The sequence below is a fragment of the Odocoileus virginianus genome, chromosome 24 (assembly GCF_023699985.2).
Source record: "Odocoileus virginianus isolate 20LAN1187 ecotype Illinois chromosome 24, Ovbor_1.2, whole genome shotgun sequence".
In the NCBI taxonomy this organism is placed as follows: Eukaryota; Metazoa; Chordata; class Mammalia; order Artiodactyla; family Cervidae; genus Odocoileus; species Odocoileus virginianus.
Window position 1 is genome coordinate 51,658,282 of NC_069697.1, and position 16,767 is coordinate 51,675,048.

Here is a 16,767-nt window from a genome sequence, read left to right on the forward strand (position 1 = left end):
GTAATTTTCCCCAGGGCACAGTTTTTCATGAACATATGATCCGGATGGAAGCTGCAACTCTTTGTCAAGCCACAGGGTGACGCCTGCTCGGCTGCTTCCAGCTCTGCCATGTGGTCGCAGAGTAAGTCGGCTTCCAAGAGAATCTAGAACCTCTGGCCTTCTGTTCCCACTGAGTAGACCACCTTTGCCCCTTCCCTGCCATCTCCATGAACTTGGAAGTCATCTCAGGGACCCCCAGGACCTGACCTGGTCCCTGGACTTTTCCCTTCATAAATGTGTCGATTCTACAGGCAGGAGTGAAAACAGAACCCTGCCAGCTCCCGTCCCCAGCACTCACGCCTCACACTGGCCCCTGCCTTCAGCTGTCAGCAGTAAAGTCACTGTGTTCGCTGTCTGTGTTTTCACAGGCTGGGGTCTGGAAGCCCAGGAACGCCCATGTCAGTCTCTGGCTCTGGATCCCACAGCTCTGCTCACGCCTTTCTGACCCATCTCTTACCCTCTCTAATCCTGTGGGTTCCATGGACCACTGGGTCTGGAGACTGTATGTGACCCCCTTGTTCCTCACCTCTGCTTCCAGACCATTCTCCCTCTCTCCTCTCTCAAAAATCAGTGTTGACTTTCATGTTATAAAACTATATAAGCTCCTACCACTACGGGCCCCAGCATCCTTAGACTTTTTAGCTCCTGGTTCATAGTCACTTTCTCCGAAATCGCTCCCTTTAATTCTTGGCGCTTTCAATGTCCATATGGATACTCTTTGATTGCAGAGGCCTCTCAGCTCTGAAGCTCCTTTCCACCAATGCTCTTGCCCTGCACCTGGCCTCAGTCACTCACTCTTAGCTGTACATTATGGCCCACTGACCCATTTTCCTTTCTTAGGATTGTGTCCTAAGGAAACTGTCCTGAATCTGGGAAGGCATGAAGGTATAAGAAATAGCAGAGCAAGTGATTATAACCAGACTCTGGGCCAGACTTCCTGGGTTCAAACCAACCACTGCTCTCACTTGGGGCCTCCATTTCTTCATCCATAAATTGGGATAATAAAAATACCTTCCTGGGGCTTCCCTGGTGGTCCACTGGCTAAGAGTCTGCATTGCAACGCAGGGGATGCGGGTTCGATCCCTGGTCAGGGAATTAGGATTCCACGTGCCATTGAGTAACTCAGCCCGTGCTCCATGAAGCCCATCGCCACAGCTAGAGAAAGCCTGCATGCCACAACTACCGAAGCCCGCATGCTCTGGAGTCCGCTCATTGCCGCTGCTGAGCCGGCGTGCTGCTACTAGAGTCTCCGCACTGCAACAGAACCGCTCGCAAGATGCAACTAAGATTCCGCGTCTGCAACTAAAGCCCAACGCAGCCAAATAAATAAACACTAAAGAAAAAAAATCTTCCTTACAAGACTTTTTTAACAAGAATATTTTAAAGAGTAAGTCAGTTATTGCACGGGGAGTGCTTAGAGCCATGCCTAGGACACAGTTTGTGTTCAGTAAGTGCTAGCCGTGATTATGACAAAAAGCTGGAAACACCCTAAACATCCCACAGCAGAGAAAGGGCTGAGTAAATTGTGGGACGTTTACGGGGTGAAATGCTTTTTGACCATCAGAGGTTCTGCTGATGTGCTCATGACACCCTGTCAGGTGACAAGAGCAGGAGGCAGAAGAGCGGGTGCAGCACGCGTTGGAGTAAAAGCAAACACAGAGAGAAGTCCGGAGCGCGCTCAACACAGAGAGAAGCCCGGAGCGCGCTCAACACGGAGAGAAGTCCGGAGCGCGCTCAACACAGAGAGAAGCCCGGAGCGCGCTCAACACAGAGAGAAGCCCGGAGCGCGCTCAACACAGAGAGAAGCCCGGAGCGCGCTCAACACAGAGAGAAGCCCGGAGCGCGCTCAACACAGAGAGAAGTCCGGAGCGCGCTCAACACAGAGAGAAGTCCGGAGCGCGCTCAACACAGACAGAAGCCCGGAGCGCGCTCAACACAGAGAGAAGTCCGGAGCGCGCTCAACACGGAGAGAAGCCCGGAGCGCGCTCAACACAGAGAGAAGCCCGGAGCGCGCTCAACACAGAGAGAAGCCCGGAGCGCGCTCAACACAGACAGAAGCCCGGAGCGCGCTCAACACAGAGAGAAGTCCGGAGCGCGCTCAACACAGACAGAAGCCCGGAGCGCGCTCAACACAGACAGAAGCCCGGAGCGCGCTCAACACAGAGAGAAGTCCGGAGCGCGCTCAACACAGACAGAAGCCCGGAGCGCGCTCAACACAGACAGAAGCCCGGAGCGCGCTCAACACAGAGAGAAGCCCGGAGCACGCTCAACACAGAGAGAAGCCCGGAGCGCGCCCCCCGAGCGATACAGTGTAACCTGTGGGTGCTGGAATTCGGGGTGATTTGTACTTCTTTGTATTTTTCTATAGCGTTTGCTGGTTTTTACAGCAAACATGACCCACTTTTATCTAAAAATGGGGCTATTTAAAACCATGCAATAGTAACACAGAAAATCTGCGGCATACATGAGCCAACAGGGGCAGGAAACACTTATATACACTACAATCTCCAGCCGCGTGAAAACCCACCTAAGGGGAAAAGGATGGTGCTCACTTACCACAATGCTAACAGCACAGTGGTGGTTTGTTGGTGAGACTGGGCTTTTTTCTCCCTCTCCTCTAATTTCCAATATTTTGAACTATTGTATTACTTTAATAATGGAGAAATAAATGTAAAAGAAGTTAAGAATGCTTTTCCCTTTCCAGAGCTGTCCTGCTCACCACTCAGTTTCCCTTAATCTTCATGCCCTCCCAAAACCCCCAGACCCTGGTCACCGTAAAACCCTCTAGCGCCCAGAGCCTTCACTCATTCCATCCTTCAACCTTTTTTTTTTTGGCTGCACCACGCAGCGTACGGGCTCTTGGTTCCCCAACCAGGGATGGAACCCAGGCCCCTCGTACGGGAATCACAGAGTCTTAGCCACTGGACCAGCAGCAAAGCCCATCCCTCAGCTTCTGTTGCATCCCCCAGGGCCCTCTTTGCCTCCTTCATCTCCGATCCCCATCGGACACTGTGGCCTCCTGCTGGGGTCTGCTCCCCCACCTCCCACCCCAGCTGGGCCCGCGTACCCAGACATGTGACACCGTCTGCGTCCAACACCTGGTCCTCAGCGCAGGCACACTGACGGCTCCCAGGGGTGGCCAGGCACAGGCTGCTGCAGCCGCCGTTGTTCACACGGCATTTGTTGGTGCCCACTGTGAAGCGGGGTCCGCAGGTGCAAGGAGGGAGGAGCCGGAGGGCAGGATGGGTGGTGGCAGAGCCAGGAAGGCCAGAGCAGGCAGATGAAAGGCCGGGGAGGAGGCGCATTAACAGGAGAAGAGAGAAAGAGGGAATATGGCGGGGTGGAAGATGCGGAGATGGAGGCATGGGGCAGGAGGGGCCATGGGGAACATGGAAGGTCGAATTGGGGTGGGGGCCTCTCTTCTCAAGAGCCTCAAAATTCAGAGCCTAGGCTCCCTGGGAGTGCCTTCACCTCACCCACAGGAGCCTCGCTCACCACCCAGCTCCCACCCCGGTCCCAGTCCTGGTCCAGGGGTACCTTGCTGCTGCTGGGCATCATACATGCGGATCTCAAAGATGGGGGGCCGCTCGCTGCGCAGAAGGGTCACGATGGGGGCCGCGCCTCCCGTGCCCCGCTCCAGGCGGTAGACGCTGCCGCTCCGGTACTCAGTCCAGAAGAGGTAGTTGCCGTGGTGACAGAGGCCAAAGGCGTGGTTCAGCTCAGGACCCTCATACACAATCTAGGAATGGAGAGGGGGTTACCCAGCAGCTGAGAGACAAGTGGGGGTGCCTCAGGGAGGCTGGGGGTTCACGGCTTTGTACACTCATGTCCACAGCCTGGACGTCGGCGTATCTCCCGCATCAGCCCAGAAGCCCCCGAGGATGGGAGCTTGGCACACAGCGAAGTGCCCAGCCCTGAACCCAGCGGCCGCAGTGAGGGCTGGCGCACACTCCTCTCTTTTGCTGATTCACATTCACTGATACCCCTCCAACATACGCACATGCGCGCACACACACGCAAACATACAGCAGTGAGCTGACAACCAGAATCCATCCATTCGTTTCTTCACCCACCACACGTTTGCCAGAATCTAAGGCAGCACTCAGAAATGGGGAAGACGTGGTCCCTGCGCTGGAGCCGCCGCTGTCTCAGGAAAGGCAGTCAGGGTCACCAGGGTGGCAGAGGGCCTGGAGACAGCATCCCAGCGGAGGGGGCCCCTGAGAGGCGCGCCAGGTGGGGGGGCTGGGCAGAGGCTGGAAGGTCTGCATGAGCGACAGCGCAGAGGGCGGTGCCTTGACGTGTGCTGGGCTCACGAGCTGTCTAATGACGCTGTCCCACTGCTGGGACGTGGGAGGCAGGGAGAAAGATGACCATGGCGATGCCCAGGACCACACTGCAGACGGCCTTAAATACCATGAGAGCTTGGGCCACACGCCTAGGTGTGCACGGAACTCACGAATGAGGCACGCACCACCCCAATGAACGCACACACGAATACACAGTCTCTAGGCGTCTGGCACCTGTTCCCAGGCAGGCAGTGTGGGTACACACCAGTGTGTGCTGCGTGTACGTGCACAAGCAGGCTGAAGCGGATGCGATGTGTACGCTCAGGCGGTCAGGCCCGCAGGCCACGTGCACAGTCACAGAGAGACTCTGAAGAAGCAATTCTTAAACAACCCAAGACGCGGGATCACAGGCGCACCGCGGGACACACCCACAAGCTCACAGGCGGACACACGTGCAGCGCTCGGGCCTGGACACACACGGACGCCCGCACATTCAGACGCCCAGCCTCGGTCACACACACGCACACACGAACGGCTGCACACAGCTGCAGGCCCGCCCACCTTCCGGTCTGTGCCATTGAGCAGGATGGTTTCGATGCGGTCGTAGAAGGCATCCACCCAGTACAAGCGCCCAGCTGGGATGTCCAGGCTCAGCCCATTGGGCCAAAGTACTGTCTTGGAAGTGACGAAGATGTCTCGGTGTGAGCCGTCCATCCAGGCCCTCTCTAGCCGCCCTCGCCGACTGTCCTTGGGGTCCTCCTCCCAGTCAGTCCAGTACATCCACCTGTGGGCAGTTACTGGTCAGCATCACATGGGCCACCCCTGCCATCAGCACCCTCCTCTGTGACCCTAAGCCAGGCAGGCCCTCCCAGAGCCCCTCACAGGGTCCTCCTGCCCTGCTCATTCCTGGCCCACACATTTCATCCATCACTCACTCATTCCTCCATCCAGCAGGTATGTGCTGAGTGCCTACTGAGTTGGGCACAGCTCTGGCTCTGGAGGTGAGACCAAGGCTGCCAAGGCCCCTCTCTCCTGGAGCCCACGTCCCACCCAGGACACGGACAAGAAAGAAGTCAGCCGGGAGGGCCACACACACTGGAGAGCGACAGAGGTCAAGAGGGACTCCAGGAAGGGGGACGGCCTGGAGATAGAGTGGAGCTGGTGAGGAAGGCCTCTCCCAGGAAGCAGCCTGTGAGCTGATGGGAACGCTGAGAGGCAGCCCCGTGTGTAAATACTTGGGAGTCCCAGGCTGAGCAACTCCAAGAGCAAAAAGCTCCGAGGGAGGGCGGGCTGGATGCTGGTTTGAGGCACAGACAGCAGGCAGTGGGAACAGAACTTCCAGACGCAGGAAGGGGGGTGCAGAGGTCAAACGAGCTGCAGGCAGAGCCTGCAGGACCTCAGGGCTGACGAGGGTACCGGGAGCCGGGGAGGACTCTGCCGGGAGCGACAGGACAGATCACTTCCATGCATCGCTCCCACCGCCCTGTAGATAAGGACACCTCTTCCTCTTTCAGTCAAACTTTCGCGGCCCTCCCCGTCCACTCTCCGTCTTAGCCCCCAGTCCTGAGGCCCACGGGACTCAAGCTCTGAGTCCCTGGCTCTCCCCCTCCTCGCCCCAAGGCCGGGGAGGACTCACCCATTGAGCGGATCCACCACAATGGCCCTGGGGTGTGTCATTTTGCCCTCGATTAAGGTCTTGCGGGTCTGAGCAGCTTTCTCCAGCCTGGCCACGCTGATGGTCTTCTTGGGTCCATCATCCGTCCAGTACAAATTGTCCCCCATCCAGTCCACAGCCACGCCTTCCACATTGTGGATGCCTGCGATGGGGCGGGGGGTGGGGCAGAGGGGGAGTCTCAGGTCCGGCCTCTGGTCCTTAGGGTACCTGCACTGTGGAGACCTTGGCTACTGCGGAGCGCAGGGAGCCTCCTGGCCCTAGACGGTGGTGAGGCTGGGCTGGGCTAGGAAGGCGGAGGGAGACGGGAGGGTGGAGGGAGAAGGTGGGAGGTCACTTGTGCTGCGACATCTGTGTTGAGGCAGTCTCTCAAGACTGCACAGGCACACAAGGAAACCTCCGTGGCGCACACGGGCTCACTCGGGGAGGCGCGTCAGGGCCTGAGGTGGGTGCAGAACTGGGGCGACAGACACGTGACTCTGGGTCCAAGAGCAACACTACATGCCAGGCCTAAAAACCTGAGCTCACAAAATAAGCAAGTTAGGCAGTGATGTCTCACTCAGCCCCGTGCTTCATCTCCAGCTTAAAGAGCAGTTCCCTGGGAGAGGGAACCCCAATCTTTTCCTGATGGGGTGCTCCCTGATGAGGAATTACTTGTGGTTTCCCCAGAGTCTTATGATTGCTGACCGCTGAGGTTCTGGGGAGCAAGACCAGGGGTGGTAACCAGCGTCAGTCAGACGGATTGGTCAGGAGGGCAGGTGTGGGAGTTCAGAAGGGAGAGATGGTGCAGCGCTCGGGGGCTCAGAGGCTCCACGCAGACGGGTGTTAGAAGACAATGCACTGTTGACCCACTGGGGCAGCTCAGAGGGAAAACTGGATTCCATTCACAAAACACGATTTTCTCAGGGCACGTAAGCCTGCGGCTCTCGGCGGCTGTGAAGTCCGGCTGCACGGACCCTGTGTGTGCACACGTGTGCCTGCTCCGATTCAGAGCCTCAGGCAGAGTCTCCCTGGCTGTGCGCTGCGAGGAGCTCCAGGGCTCGGAGCCAACGGCAGAAAGACGCTGAGTTTTCCCAAAGGCTGGCAAGGACGCTGCCTTACCCATCCATCCTCCTGCCTCTTTTCGGCTCAGCCAAGAAGGGGGCCACCCAGGGGTCAATCTGTCTATCCCCTCATCTCCATGCCAACCAGCCCAGCCAACCAGTCATCAGGGGATTCTCCACGCTGGGAGGGAGGGCATGGGGAGACAGATGCCCAGGCCCCACGTGGCTTCCTGCTTCCCCAGGTGGGTGCCACCTCCCGGGAGTCCCGACCGTCCACCTCCCACCCTGGGGCCCTTACCATCCTTCAGGATGGTCTCCCGCTCCGTGCCATCGATCTTCTGGCGGCCAATGAGGTAGCTGGTGGTGTCGGCAAAGTAGATGAAGCCAGTCTCAGCGTGGAAGTCCAGGGCCCGGGGGTTCATGAGGTTCTCGATGGGGATCATGTGCTCGTCGGGGACCTTGGCCCCCATGTCCATGCCCCGGATGATGCCAGGCCGGCCCTTGCCATACACAAGGAACAGCTCGTGTTCTGGCTCTGGGGCAGGCACAAGGAGGGGTGCACAGTCAGACGCGCGCGTGCACACACGCACACGACCACCACCCGGCCGACGCTCCGCCTGCAGTGAGTGGGTGGGGGCAGCATGGGGATCTGAATCCCACGGACAGACACAGAGCCTGAAAGGCCCAGCGAACAGCGCCCTGGGGGGTGGTTTCCTGTGGACTCCAGGGTGGGAAACGGAGCAAAAGTAGCAAGTAGCCTGTTTTCAGCAAGTGTCCACTGTTCATAGTGAAATCAGTGGCCCAAAGAGGTTGGAATCTGATCCCTTTTGACCACTTCCCTTGCTGCCATCCCAGTCTAAGCCTCATCACTTCTTGCCTACGCTGCAGAAATAGCCTCCCGCCACTCCCTTGCTGACCATCCTCCACCCAGAGGCCAGCACAATCGTTATCACAAAAGTGAGTCAAATTTATAAAGCCACCCAGAGCTCCCCATCCCAGTTAGAACAATCCAGCCTCGGTCCTCATCTCCCTTATTTACGTGGCTCCCCCAGCCCATCGCCTCCACGTTGCTCCCCAGCACTCCGAGCTTACGCTGGCCTCTGAACCCTGGCACTGCAGATCCCCTCTGCCACAAACGCTCTTCTCCAGGTACGTGACTCACTTGATCCACTTCCTCACTTCACAGAGAGATTGACTCTAATTTCAATTCCACAGAGACGCCTTCCCTGACGGCCGACTCAGCGGGAGCCTTGGCTGTGATCAGGAACGCTATGCTCTGCTCTGCTTTCTTCCTGACACCTACTACCACCCGAAGTCACTTTTGTGTTTGCCCGCCTCCCCTGCCAGACTATAAGCTCCACGAGGCCAGAGCCAGCATCTATCTTGTTCACTGCTGAACCCTCGCTGCCAGGACAACGCCAGACACAGGGCGTGCTCACTAGATACTTGATGAACAAATGAAGGGCTGAAATGGACCAGTTGACAGTGTTCTGAGTAGGAGCCTGAGTGGGATAGTGCGAGAAGCCCTGCTCTCAGACGGGAGTCCAAGTCCCGGCCTGCCCCTCACTAGCACGAACCTCTGGTTAAGTCCCTCCATCTCTCTGCATCTTAGAGGGAAGGAGCTGGGCGGTGGGAGGCAGACCCCTCGTGTCTCACCCCCACAGGCACCCAAGCCCTTCCGCAGTACTCACTCTTGCACGACTTCCCGTCGCTGCCCAGGCTGAAGCCGGAGCGGCAGCGGCAGGTCCGCGCCTTGTGGCTGTTGGCCAGCAGGCAGATGTCGGAGCAGCCGCCCGGCTTCCCGTATTGATCGTTCTCGCAGGCGTGGCTCCTCACTGGGGCAGGGTGGAGAGCCAGTCAGGACCCCTCGAAGGCCCCGAGCCAGGCCCTGGGAAGGCTTCCCCAAGTCTGACCACACTCCCTCCTGCTGCTGTCTTTGGGCTTGCTGTCCCCTGCAGGGACTCGGCAGCCGCAGGGCTGGGATTCCTCTACCCCGACACCACCCCGCCTTCAGACTTGGGTGGGGACTTTGGGGGTCAGCAGACAGAGCCACACTGCCGCCCACAGACAGGCGCCTCTACTTGCGACTGGCCCATGAACTGGGAGGGGCGATGGCCATCCTGAGCAGAATGAGCGCAAGGGGCCCCCAGGGTGGGATTCGGAGCCTGAGGGGCGGATGACTCGAGAGAATCAGGGGTCTCGCTGGAGGGTCCCTGAAGCGGCTGCGGAGCTCCGCTCACCTCGGGGCTGACGGCGCTGGTGGTAGATGTGGAGGGCACCTCCCTTGTCCACACGGGTGACCACCTGGTAGTCGGTGCTGTTGAAGCGGTTCACGCGGATCACGCTCGTCTTCTGCTGGGCGTTGGCGTTGTCTGAGTTGGTGGCGTAGAGATAATTCTCAAACACGGTCAGGCCGTAGAGGTGCTCGATCTGCGACAGGCAGGCAGGCAGGAACCGTCAACGCGAGAGGAGAAGAGTCTCCCACCTCCGCGGCTGGAGAACCCGTCAGCTTTGCAGCCAGACTCCGTGACTCGCATTCCTAACTCATCCCCCCGTTATCCAACTCTGTGCTTTACTCCTGGACTATCTTCTCTGGATTATCCTTTCTTGAGATTTGCTTGTCAAATCTCACTCATCCTTCACAGGGCATCTCTTTGAAGGGCTTCTGGAATCTTCTAACCAGAGATGACGGTCTCTGCTTCCACACTCCATTTCTGGCTGTAATCTACTGTCTGGTGACCTGTAGATTTACTCTATCCCCTCGGCTCAAACCCCTTGAGGGTTTGAGACCCCTCCCTCTCAGAATCAGGCACACATCCGCTGATGGAGTGACTCTGCACTGACCTGGAGTTGGGTCCTACCCTCTGTCCACAGAGAACATTCCCAGCCCGCCTCTAGCTCCCAGTTTTCAGGAGGGTTGAGAGAACAGACTGGCCCCAAGCAAGCCTGATACCAGCCCCCACTACTCGCATATGTATCTAAGGTGACCTTCTGTCCCGTTTGTCCAAGACTGACTCCGGGGGACTTCAAGAGTCAACACTGGGACAGTCTTAGGCAAATTGTGATGGATGGTCACCCTAATTACCCCAGAATAGAGATGCCATCTTTGGGCTGGAAGGGCTTCTAGACCAGGCTCAAATGCTATTTCCCAGTGGTGTAACCTCTGGGGGTTAAGCAAATCGCTTAACCCCTATGAACGCTGACATTCTTCAGCTGCCAAAGGGGAACTGAGACACCTTGCCAGCTCATTCTCCAGGGATTGCTGGAGGGGTCAAATGAGAAAAGGGAAGTAAAAGGTGCTCTCTGAAACGACTGTGGCCATCCCAGCGGAAGTCACGACCTGTCCTCTCCCCCCAGCGCTTGTGCCAAGCCTGTCCCCTGTCCCGGGAGGCCTAGAGAAGGGTTCCCAAAGTTGAGACCTCCTCCTCACCAGGATGCCCTGGATGATGGTCTGCCGGCCCTTGCCCTCATAGTCCACGACCTCAATGTAATCCAGGTAGGCATCAGCCCAGTAGACCAGGCGGCTGACCAGGTCCAGCGTGATGCCGTGAGGAAACACGATCTTGCTGTCGACCAGCTTGGTGCGGTTCTGCCCATCCATGTCGCAGCGCTCCACTTTGGGGATCTGCCCGTAGTCGGTGAAAAACACCTTCCTGCAGGCAGACAGCCCGTCACAGCGGGTCTGAGCCCTGGGCGCCCTGCCTCCTGCCGGGACACTGCCCGCCCCTGCCCGCCCCTCCTGCAGGGGACCCTGCCCGCGCCTGCCCGCCCCGCTCACCCCATGGCGGGGTCCAGCGCGATGCCCTTGGGGTTGTACAACTCCAGGTCCAGGAGAGTGACACACGTGTCCCCGTTCCGGTTGCAGACAAAGATCCTGTCGTCAATGTCATCCACAAAGTAGAAGTTGCCGGTCAGCCAGTCGATGGCCATCTGCTCCACATCTGGAGAGTGGGAGTGAAAGGGCTATGGGGGGAGGTCCTCCCCCGACATGCCCACCCTGTCTGGGGCGCCCTCCGTCACCGCCCAGGCCACAGCTGTCTCTCCTCCTGTCCTACAGGAGCTACCGGCAGCGGCATGTTCTGCCTGGTGCTGTGGGCCACCCTTCTCCAACCGCGCCTCTCCAAAGACGAGTCTCTGAGTATGCTCCTTCAGAGCCCTGCTCCCCAGGCGGAGCTCAGGGTGGTACACGTGGGCAGCAGGAAGCCGCTGGCTGGCTGGCTGACGGGTTTCCCAACTCTAGCCCCTGGTTGAACAGGCCCATCTTCCCGCACTTCAGAAAGGCAGTGAGGACAGGTCCGCGAGCTCACTCCAAATTTTTTAAAATCTGCTTTTTCTTGGAATAAGAGCATTCAGGCTAATAAAACATCCCACATCCCTGCTTTTTATCAACTCTGTATGGTAAGTCGACTTATCTCAGGCTGGCCAGGAGCACCAACTGGAAGCTATACGTGTTTCCTGACTTCTAAATGGAAAAGCCAGGCATCCATCAGTAAATCCAATCTGAGAGAAGAGAATGTTCAAATATAGGGCCCACGAGATGGAAAAGGGAAGGTCCACGGTGGCAAAAGGTTGGGACCAGTGACATGGGTCAGACTTCCTGTTCTCACTCCCATGGCCAATGCTTCTACTTCCCTATTGCTCAATGTCCTCTGTCCTAGGGAGGGTGGAAGGAGTGGGAAATAAGATACAGGGCTGGAGAAGAAAGCACAGAGGAGGAGAACCACCAAAGGACTCTGAAGGTAAACTGAGGCATGACTCATAAGGAGGGGGAGCTTCAGAAGGGTGGGAGTGTGGGAGGAGGGTGCAGGCTAGATGCCCAGACTCAGGCTATGTCAAAAGGACCTCAGACTCAGGGGTGGGCCAGGACAGCAGGGAGTCTAGGATGCAGGAAGTCTGGGCATGGGACCCCTGCTGTCCTCCTGGGTGGTGGGACTCCTTCTCTTCAGGACCCACTGGCTCCCATCCATCCACGGCCCCTCCAACTTCTGCGATCAGAGGGGATGCCTCTAGCAAGCTAGGACATTTCCAGACAGTGACTCCCTGGACCCCTGCCTCGCATTCTACTTCCACCATTTCCCCAACAGGCAAAGGAATCTTTAGACCATCTGCCTTTGGCTGAAACTTTTTTTTTACTGGAACCCCGCTAGCCACAATCAACCCAGTAAGGACTCCAATCCTTGCACAGCTACAGGTATAATGACGAGGCTTTCTGCTAATCCTCCTCCTTCCCCACAGGGATTCAGGGGCTGTTTCTTAACAGAGGGTGGGGGTTGGGGGGGGCCAAGGGAGCAGGAGCGTGGCTCCCAAGGCACTCGGCCAGGCCCTCACACTGACTCACAGTCACAGGACTTAAGCTGAGGGAGGAAGGGAAAGAGCCAATTTGAGACTCTCATCAAACTAGTTTCCTCTTCAGGTCCCCCCTGTTGCACCCCACCCCAAGACAACTGGAAGAAGAAGTCAGAGGCATGAGCTGTCACCCCGTGAGTGCTCAGGTGCCCCTAAACCCAGCCACTGTCTCCTCTGCGCCCCAGTACTATCCCGTCCTGACAAGGGCGGAGAGAAAGGGGCTCAGGGGTCCCAGGTCAGGGCAGGGGTTAGGCGAGCAAATGACCCCACACTGTTTTCCCGGAGAAAGCAGATGAAAATGAAGGCTGCTGGACTGCGTCCAGAGGAAACCAAGGTCCCAAGTCGGGGTGCGGGGGGGAACTGCCACAGTCCCAGGCAGCCAGCAGTGTGGCTGAAAGGCAAACAGATTAAAAGGCAAACAGGGCTGTGTGCCCTTTACTTGGTGGGCACAGTGGAGGCCTGGGGGCTGCTGGCACGTAGACGGACCTCCTCATTCGAAGCTGTTTCCCCAGCAGCAGCTGGCGCAGCTGTGTTCTTCTCTCCAACTTCCTGAGGCTTCCCTGAGTCACTGCCCAGCTTCAAAGCTGGCAACACACTGCCGCTGCTTCCCCAAGTGCCCTTCCCTCTTTAAGAGGGGAGGAGGAGGAGACCTGAAGGGATCTGATGCCCCCGTTTCGGACAGAGCTCCACATCCTCTCCTCCAGACCCAGGATGTGCTGACTTTCGAGCCTCCCTCCTGGCCTGGGTTCCTTGCCAATTCCGGGAAGGAAGGCAGAAGGGATTGTCCTCGCTCTCTGATATTCACCCTTGGCTGGTCCCCCCTTCCACCTCCCGAAGGCCAGGCAAGGCCCCGCTCAGCAGGCCGGTGAGGACTTGGCAAGAACAGGAGTCCCCGGTACGGCCTGGGCTCCCCTTTGGTATTTTTGCAGCTGGAGACTATTAGTTGCAAGCAAAAATCCTTTGTTATCCAACCCCCCTCCATCACATTATTTTCCTTTCTTCTCAAGTCCAGACTCCTCTGCCCACCACACTACACACACTCACAAACAGGCACACACGTACACACGCGCTTCGCCACTCTTCCCACTCCAAGCCTAAGGAGATGGGCTCAAATGGGCACCTTCCCTCCAAAGGCGGTGCTGGATCGTTGCCCCCCATCCCGGGGCATGGAGGGGACAAATGCAGTCCCGCGCTTTGGCCTAGAGGACCTCACATTCTGGTACCACACACCCAGAGAGCAGCTGTCCCCTCAAGGGCCATCCTTCTCAGGAATGATCTACCTCAGAGACCTTCCAGAAGGCCTCTGGCCAAAGACCCCAAATCCAGAAAACAGGAGAATCTCAGGTAAACCCTAGGGGAGGGATGCTGTGTGATGGTGGGAGGAGTCGGGCTGGTCTGAGAGCTGAGGGGCCAGGGATGCCAGAATAGAGAAGGAGGCCAGTAAGCTGGGAGGGCAATGAGACAGATGAGAGACCACAGCCTGTTGGTGATGTCGCAAAGGACTTTCAGTTCCAGGCCCCAGAATAGACCTGGGGTGTGTGTGTGAATGCTCAGCACTCTGCACTCCCCACAACTCCAGCTTTTCTCAACGTCTCCATCCCTCACATCATTCAAGAAGCATCTCCCTAAACAGTGACTGCTTTTCCAGAAACAACAGCACCCACCTCATTCCCACAAAGACCCTAGCTTCAGCCACAGGATTTAAGATACTCTTCCTAAAGTAATCCTGGGGAAGAAAGAGAGCCTCTATGCCTTGGGGGAAATATCCCCCAACACATCCACACACCCGGAGATTCCAACTAGAGTACAAGGTCACTGGACAAGGAAGGAAAACCACATTTCCACCCTAACCACATCCTGAGGAACACACGGACTTCTTGGCCTTGTTCTGGGAAACTCTCCCATCACTCTGCTCCAGACACTGACAACCCAGCCCAGGTTTGAATCCTGGTTCTGTCACCTTCCAGCTGTGGAACTATGGGCAAGTTATTTGATGTCTCTGAGTCTCAGTCTGCTGATCTGGAAAACAGGATGATGCCATGAATAGCCCTCAGCACAGGGCCTGGCACATGATAAGCGCTCTACTAATGGGAGCTGTCGTTCACACCATCCCCTGATCCTCCCTCCCCTCAACCCCATCCTTCCTGCCTTTTCCATCTGCGCCTTCAGCCAGAGCCATGTGGCCTCCTGACTACAGGTGGGCAGTTTGGGGCTGACACCTACTATTCATTAAGACAGTTCAGGCCACCAGGAGGAAGATCTCCGTGTTGCAGGCCTCCACAAGCCCCAGGAGTTCCTCTTATCACAGCCTGTTTACCTGATGACAAATATCACTAGGGCAGGGCGCTGTCTTTCCTTCTGTGCCCAGCGCCCGACACACATGTACTGATTCATTCAACAAATATTTGGTGAGTCTGAGTGCTCATGCTCTTGTCCCAGTGTCGGGACATCAGTTTTTCCCTTCCCTGCTTCTTCCAGAATCCTCCTTCTCTGGCCTGAGGATGCCCAAGACAGACAACTTTCCTGCTTGTCAGACCTACTCTGGTGTCTCACCCAGGGGCTGGGGGAGATGCTCGGGGGTCCAGGGCCCTCCTAGGTAGGGAGGAGACCACTGGCGGGCCTGGCAGAAGCTTTGCTAAATGGCACACCTGCATGTTCCTGTTTCCTGCTGGGCCCTGACTTCAGCTCTTCTCGTTCCACCAGCAGGTCCGGGGATCAGCCATGTGGGGTCAGCTCTATCCCCCGGGCCCCCTCCCTGCCCCGCATGTACTTCCAGCCCCACTGCCCCCCTCTGCCTGACCCAGGTCCACAGAGGCTCAGTCCTGAGTCCCGGGATGAGGCGCTTGGCCTTTGCAGCTCTGATTCAAAGTCAGAACCAGGGTCTTCCCACTATTGAGAAATGCTTGCTGGGCTCTAAAACGCATCTCTCTTGCTTAAGCTACTTCCTTTGGCTTGAAAACAGGGAGGGGGTTACTGGGAGCAGGCTGGGTGGAGAGGCAGCTTCAGGGAGACGGCGGGGGAGGAGAGCGCTGGGCTGGAGCCGTGCCGGGAGACGCGGGCCGGCCCGTCCTGGCCGGGAAGAGGAGCAAGGGGCCATTAAATGTGAGGAAGCTGGGAAGGGGGGCGGGAAGCAGAGGCACCAGGAGGTGGGCAGCTTGAGGCCAGTGAGTGGGCTGGCGAGAGCCCCTCGAGATTCTGACACCCAGCAGGTGAGAAAGGCCAAAGAAGCGGTGGCTGGTTTTCCCCTGTGACACGGAAGTGTTCTGCAGGCTGGGGTGGGGGCTGAGGCGGGCGGGGCAACCTGCCCCATGGGAGGAAGGGTCCCCTGCCAGCCGGAGGTCAGCTCATCAGACTCAGGATCAACTCTCTCTTGCTCTCTGCCCCTCCTCTAGACAAATCACTGCCCTATTTCCTGTTGTGATTTTAAACACACACACACACACACACGCACGCACACACACACGCACATGCGAGGGAGGGAAAAGTGAAGTTGGCCAGCTGGACTTAGGGACCCATTTCGCAACCTCACAGCCTGCGGCCTAGCAGGCCTTTTCCAGGCCTCCCGGCCAACCTCCCTCCTTGCATCAGGGGACCAGGGAGAAGCCTGAGGACCCCCGAGGGCACCTCTGGGGCATCCCCCCATACCCAGCTCCAGACGAAGTGACTGCAGCAAGTCTTATTTCCCTCACGGCCTCTGTTGGCGACCCCAGAACCTCCCCTCCACACGCACACACGTCCTCCCAGGGCCCCCGCCCTGAGGCCTGTGCCGTTCTCTCTACGGTGGAAATATCCTGATAGCTCAGGTCAGAGGAGCAAAGCCGAGCTCGTGCCAGGCTGCGGTGGGTGGGGCAGTGGGCACCCTTGACCTCTAGCCCTGCCCAGGGGCGGCCCTGCAGGGGGCTGGACAGGACCCGAGGTTCCCTCAGAGGGCGGTCAGAGGGGCGGTGGGGGGTGGGCAGGCCAGGACTGCTGACCTCTTGGGGCCTCGGTTGCTGTCATTCCCAAAATGCTCGACGTGTTTACGCGCAGCTTGCTCTACCGTGAATCTACCGTTTCTTTACATCCACTCACTTTTCTCATTTGCTGCATCCTAAACAGTCTATGCAACCAGAGATCTGACTTGCCAGTTGTAGGAGTTTCCTAACAGGTATTAAATAAAAACAACTATTAATGTAATAATAAAAATACGCATGTCCACATACATCCTAAACATGAAGGCATTCCCACTTAGGGAAAGCATTAGTCACTCAGTCGTGTCCAACTCCTTGAGACCCTCTGGACTGTAGCCCGCCAGGCTCCTCTGTCCATGGAATTCTCCAGGCAAGGATACTGGAGTGGGTTGCCACTTCCTTCTCCAGGCCCACTGAGGGAAAGGCAGTCT

At 57.5% G+C, this 16,767-nt stretch overlaps 1 protein-coding gene across 4 annotated transcripts in view; it reads right to left on the bottom strand.

Annotated features, from left to right (window-relative positions):
- LRP1 (LDL receptor related protein 1) overlaps nucleotides 1–16,767 on the bottom strand; it is an 81,696-nt gene that overhangs the window by 45,037 nt on the left and 19,892 nt on the right. For all 4 annotated transcript variants that reach the window (XM_070454758.1, XM_070454757.1, XM_070454756.1 and 1 more), the window contains exons 7-15: nucleotides 10,819–10,981; nucleotides 10,471–10,693; nucleotides 9,281–9,470; nucleotides 8,732–8,875; nucleotides 7,339–7,575; nucleotides 5,962–6,142; nucleotides 4,887–5,109; nucleotides 3,577–3,778; nucleotides 3,107–3,232 (exon numbers count right to left, since the gene is read on the bottom strand). In XM_070454758.1, coding sequence (XP_070310859.1) covers nucleotides 3,107–3,232; nucleotides 3,577–3,778; nucleotides 4,887–5,109; nucleotides 5,962–6,142; nucleotides 7,339–7,575; nucleotides 8,732–8,875; nucleotides 9,281–9,470; nucleotides 10,471–10,693; nucleotides 10,819–10,981 — 1,689 coding nt within the window. The remainder of the gene's footprint in view (nucleotides 1–3,106; nucleotides 3,233–3,576; nucleotides 3,779–4,886; nucleotides 5,110–5,961; nucleotides 6,143–7,338; nucleotides 7,576–8,731; nucleotides 8,876–9,280; nucleotides 9,471–10,470; nucleotides 10,694–10,818; nucleotides 10,982–16,767) is intronic.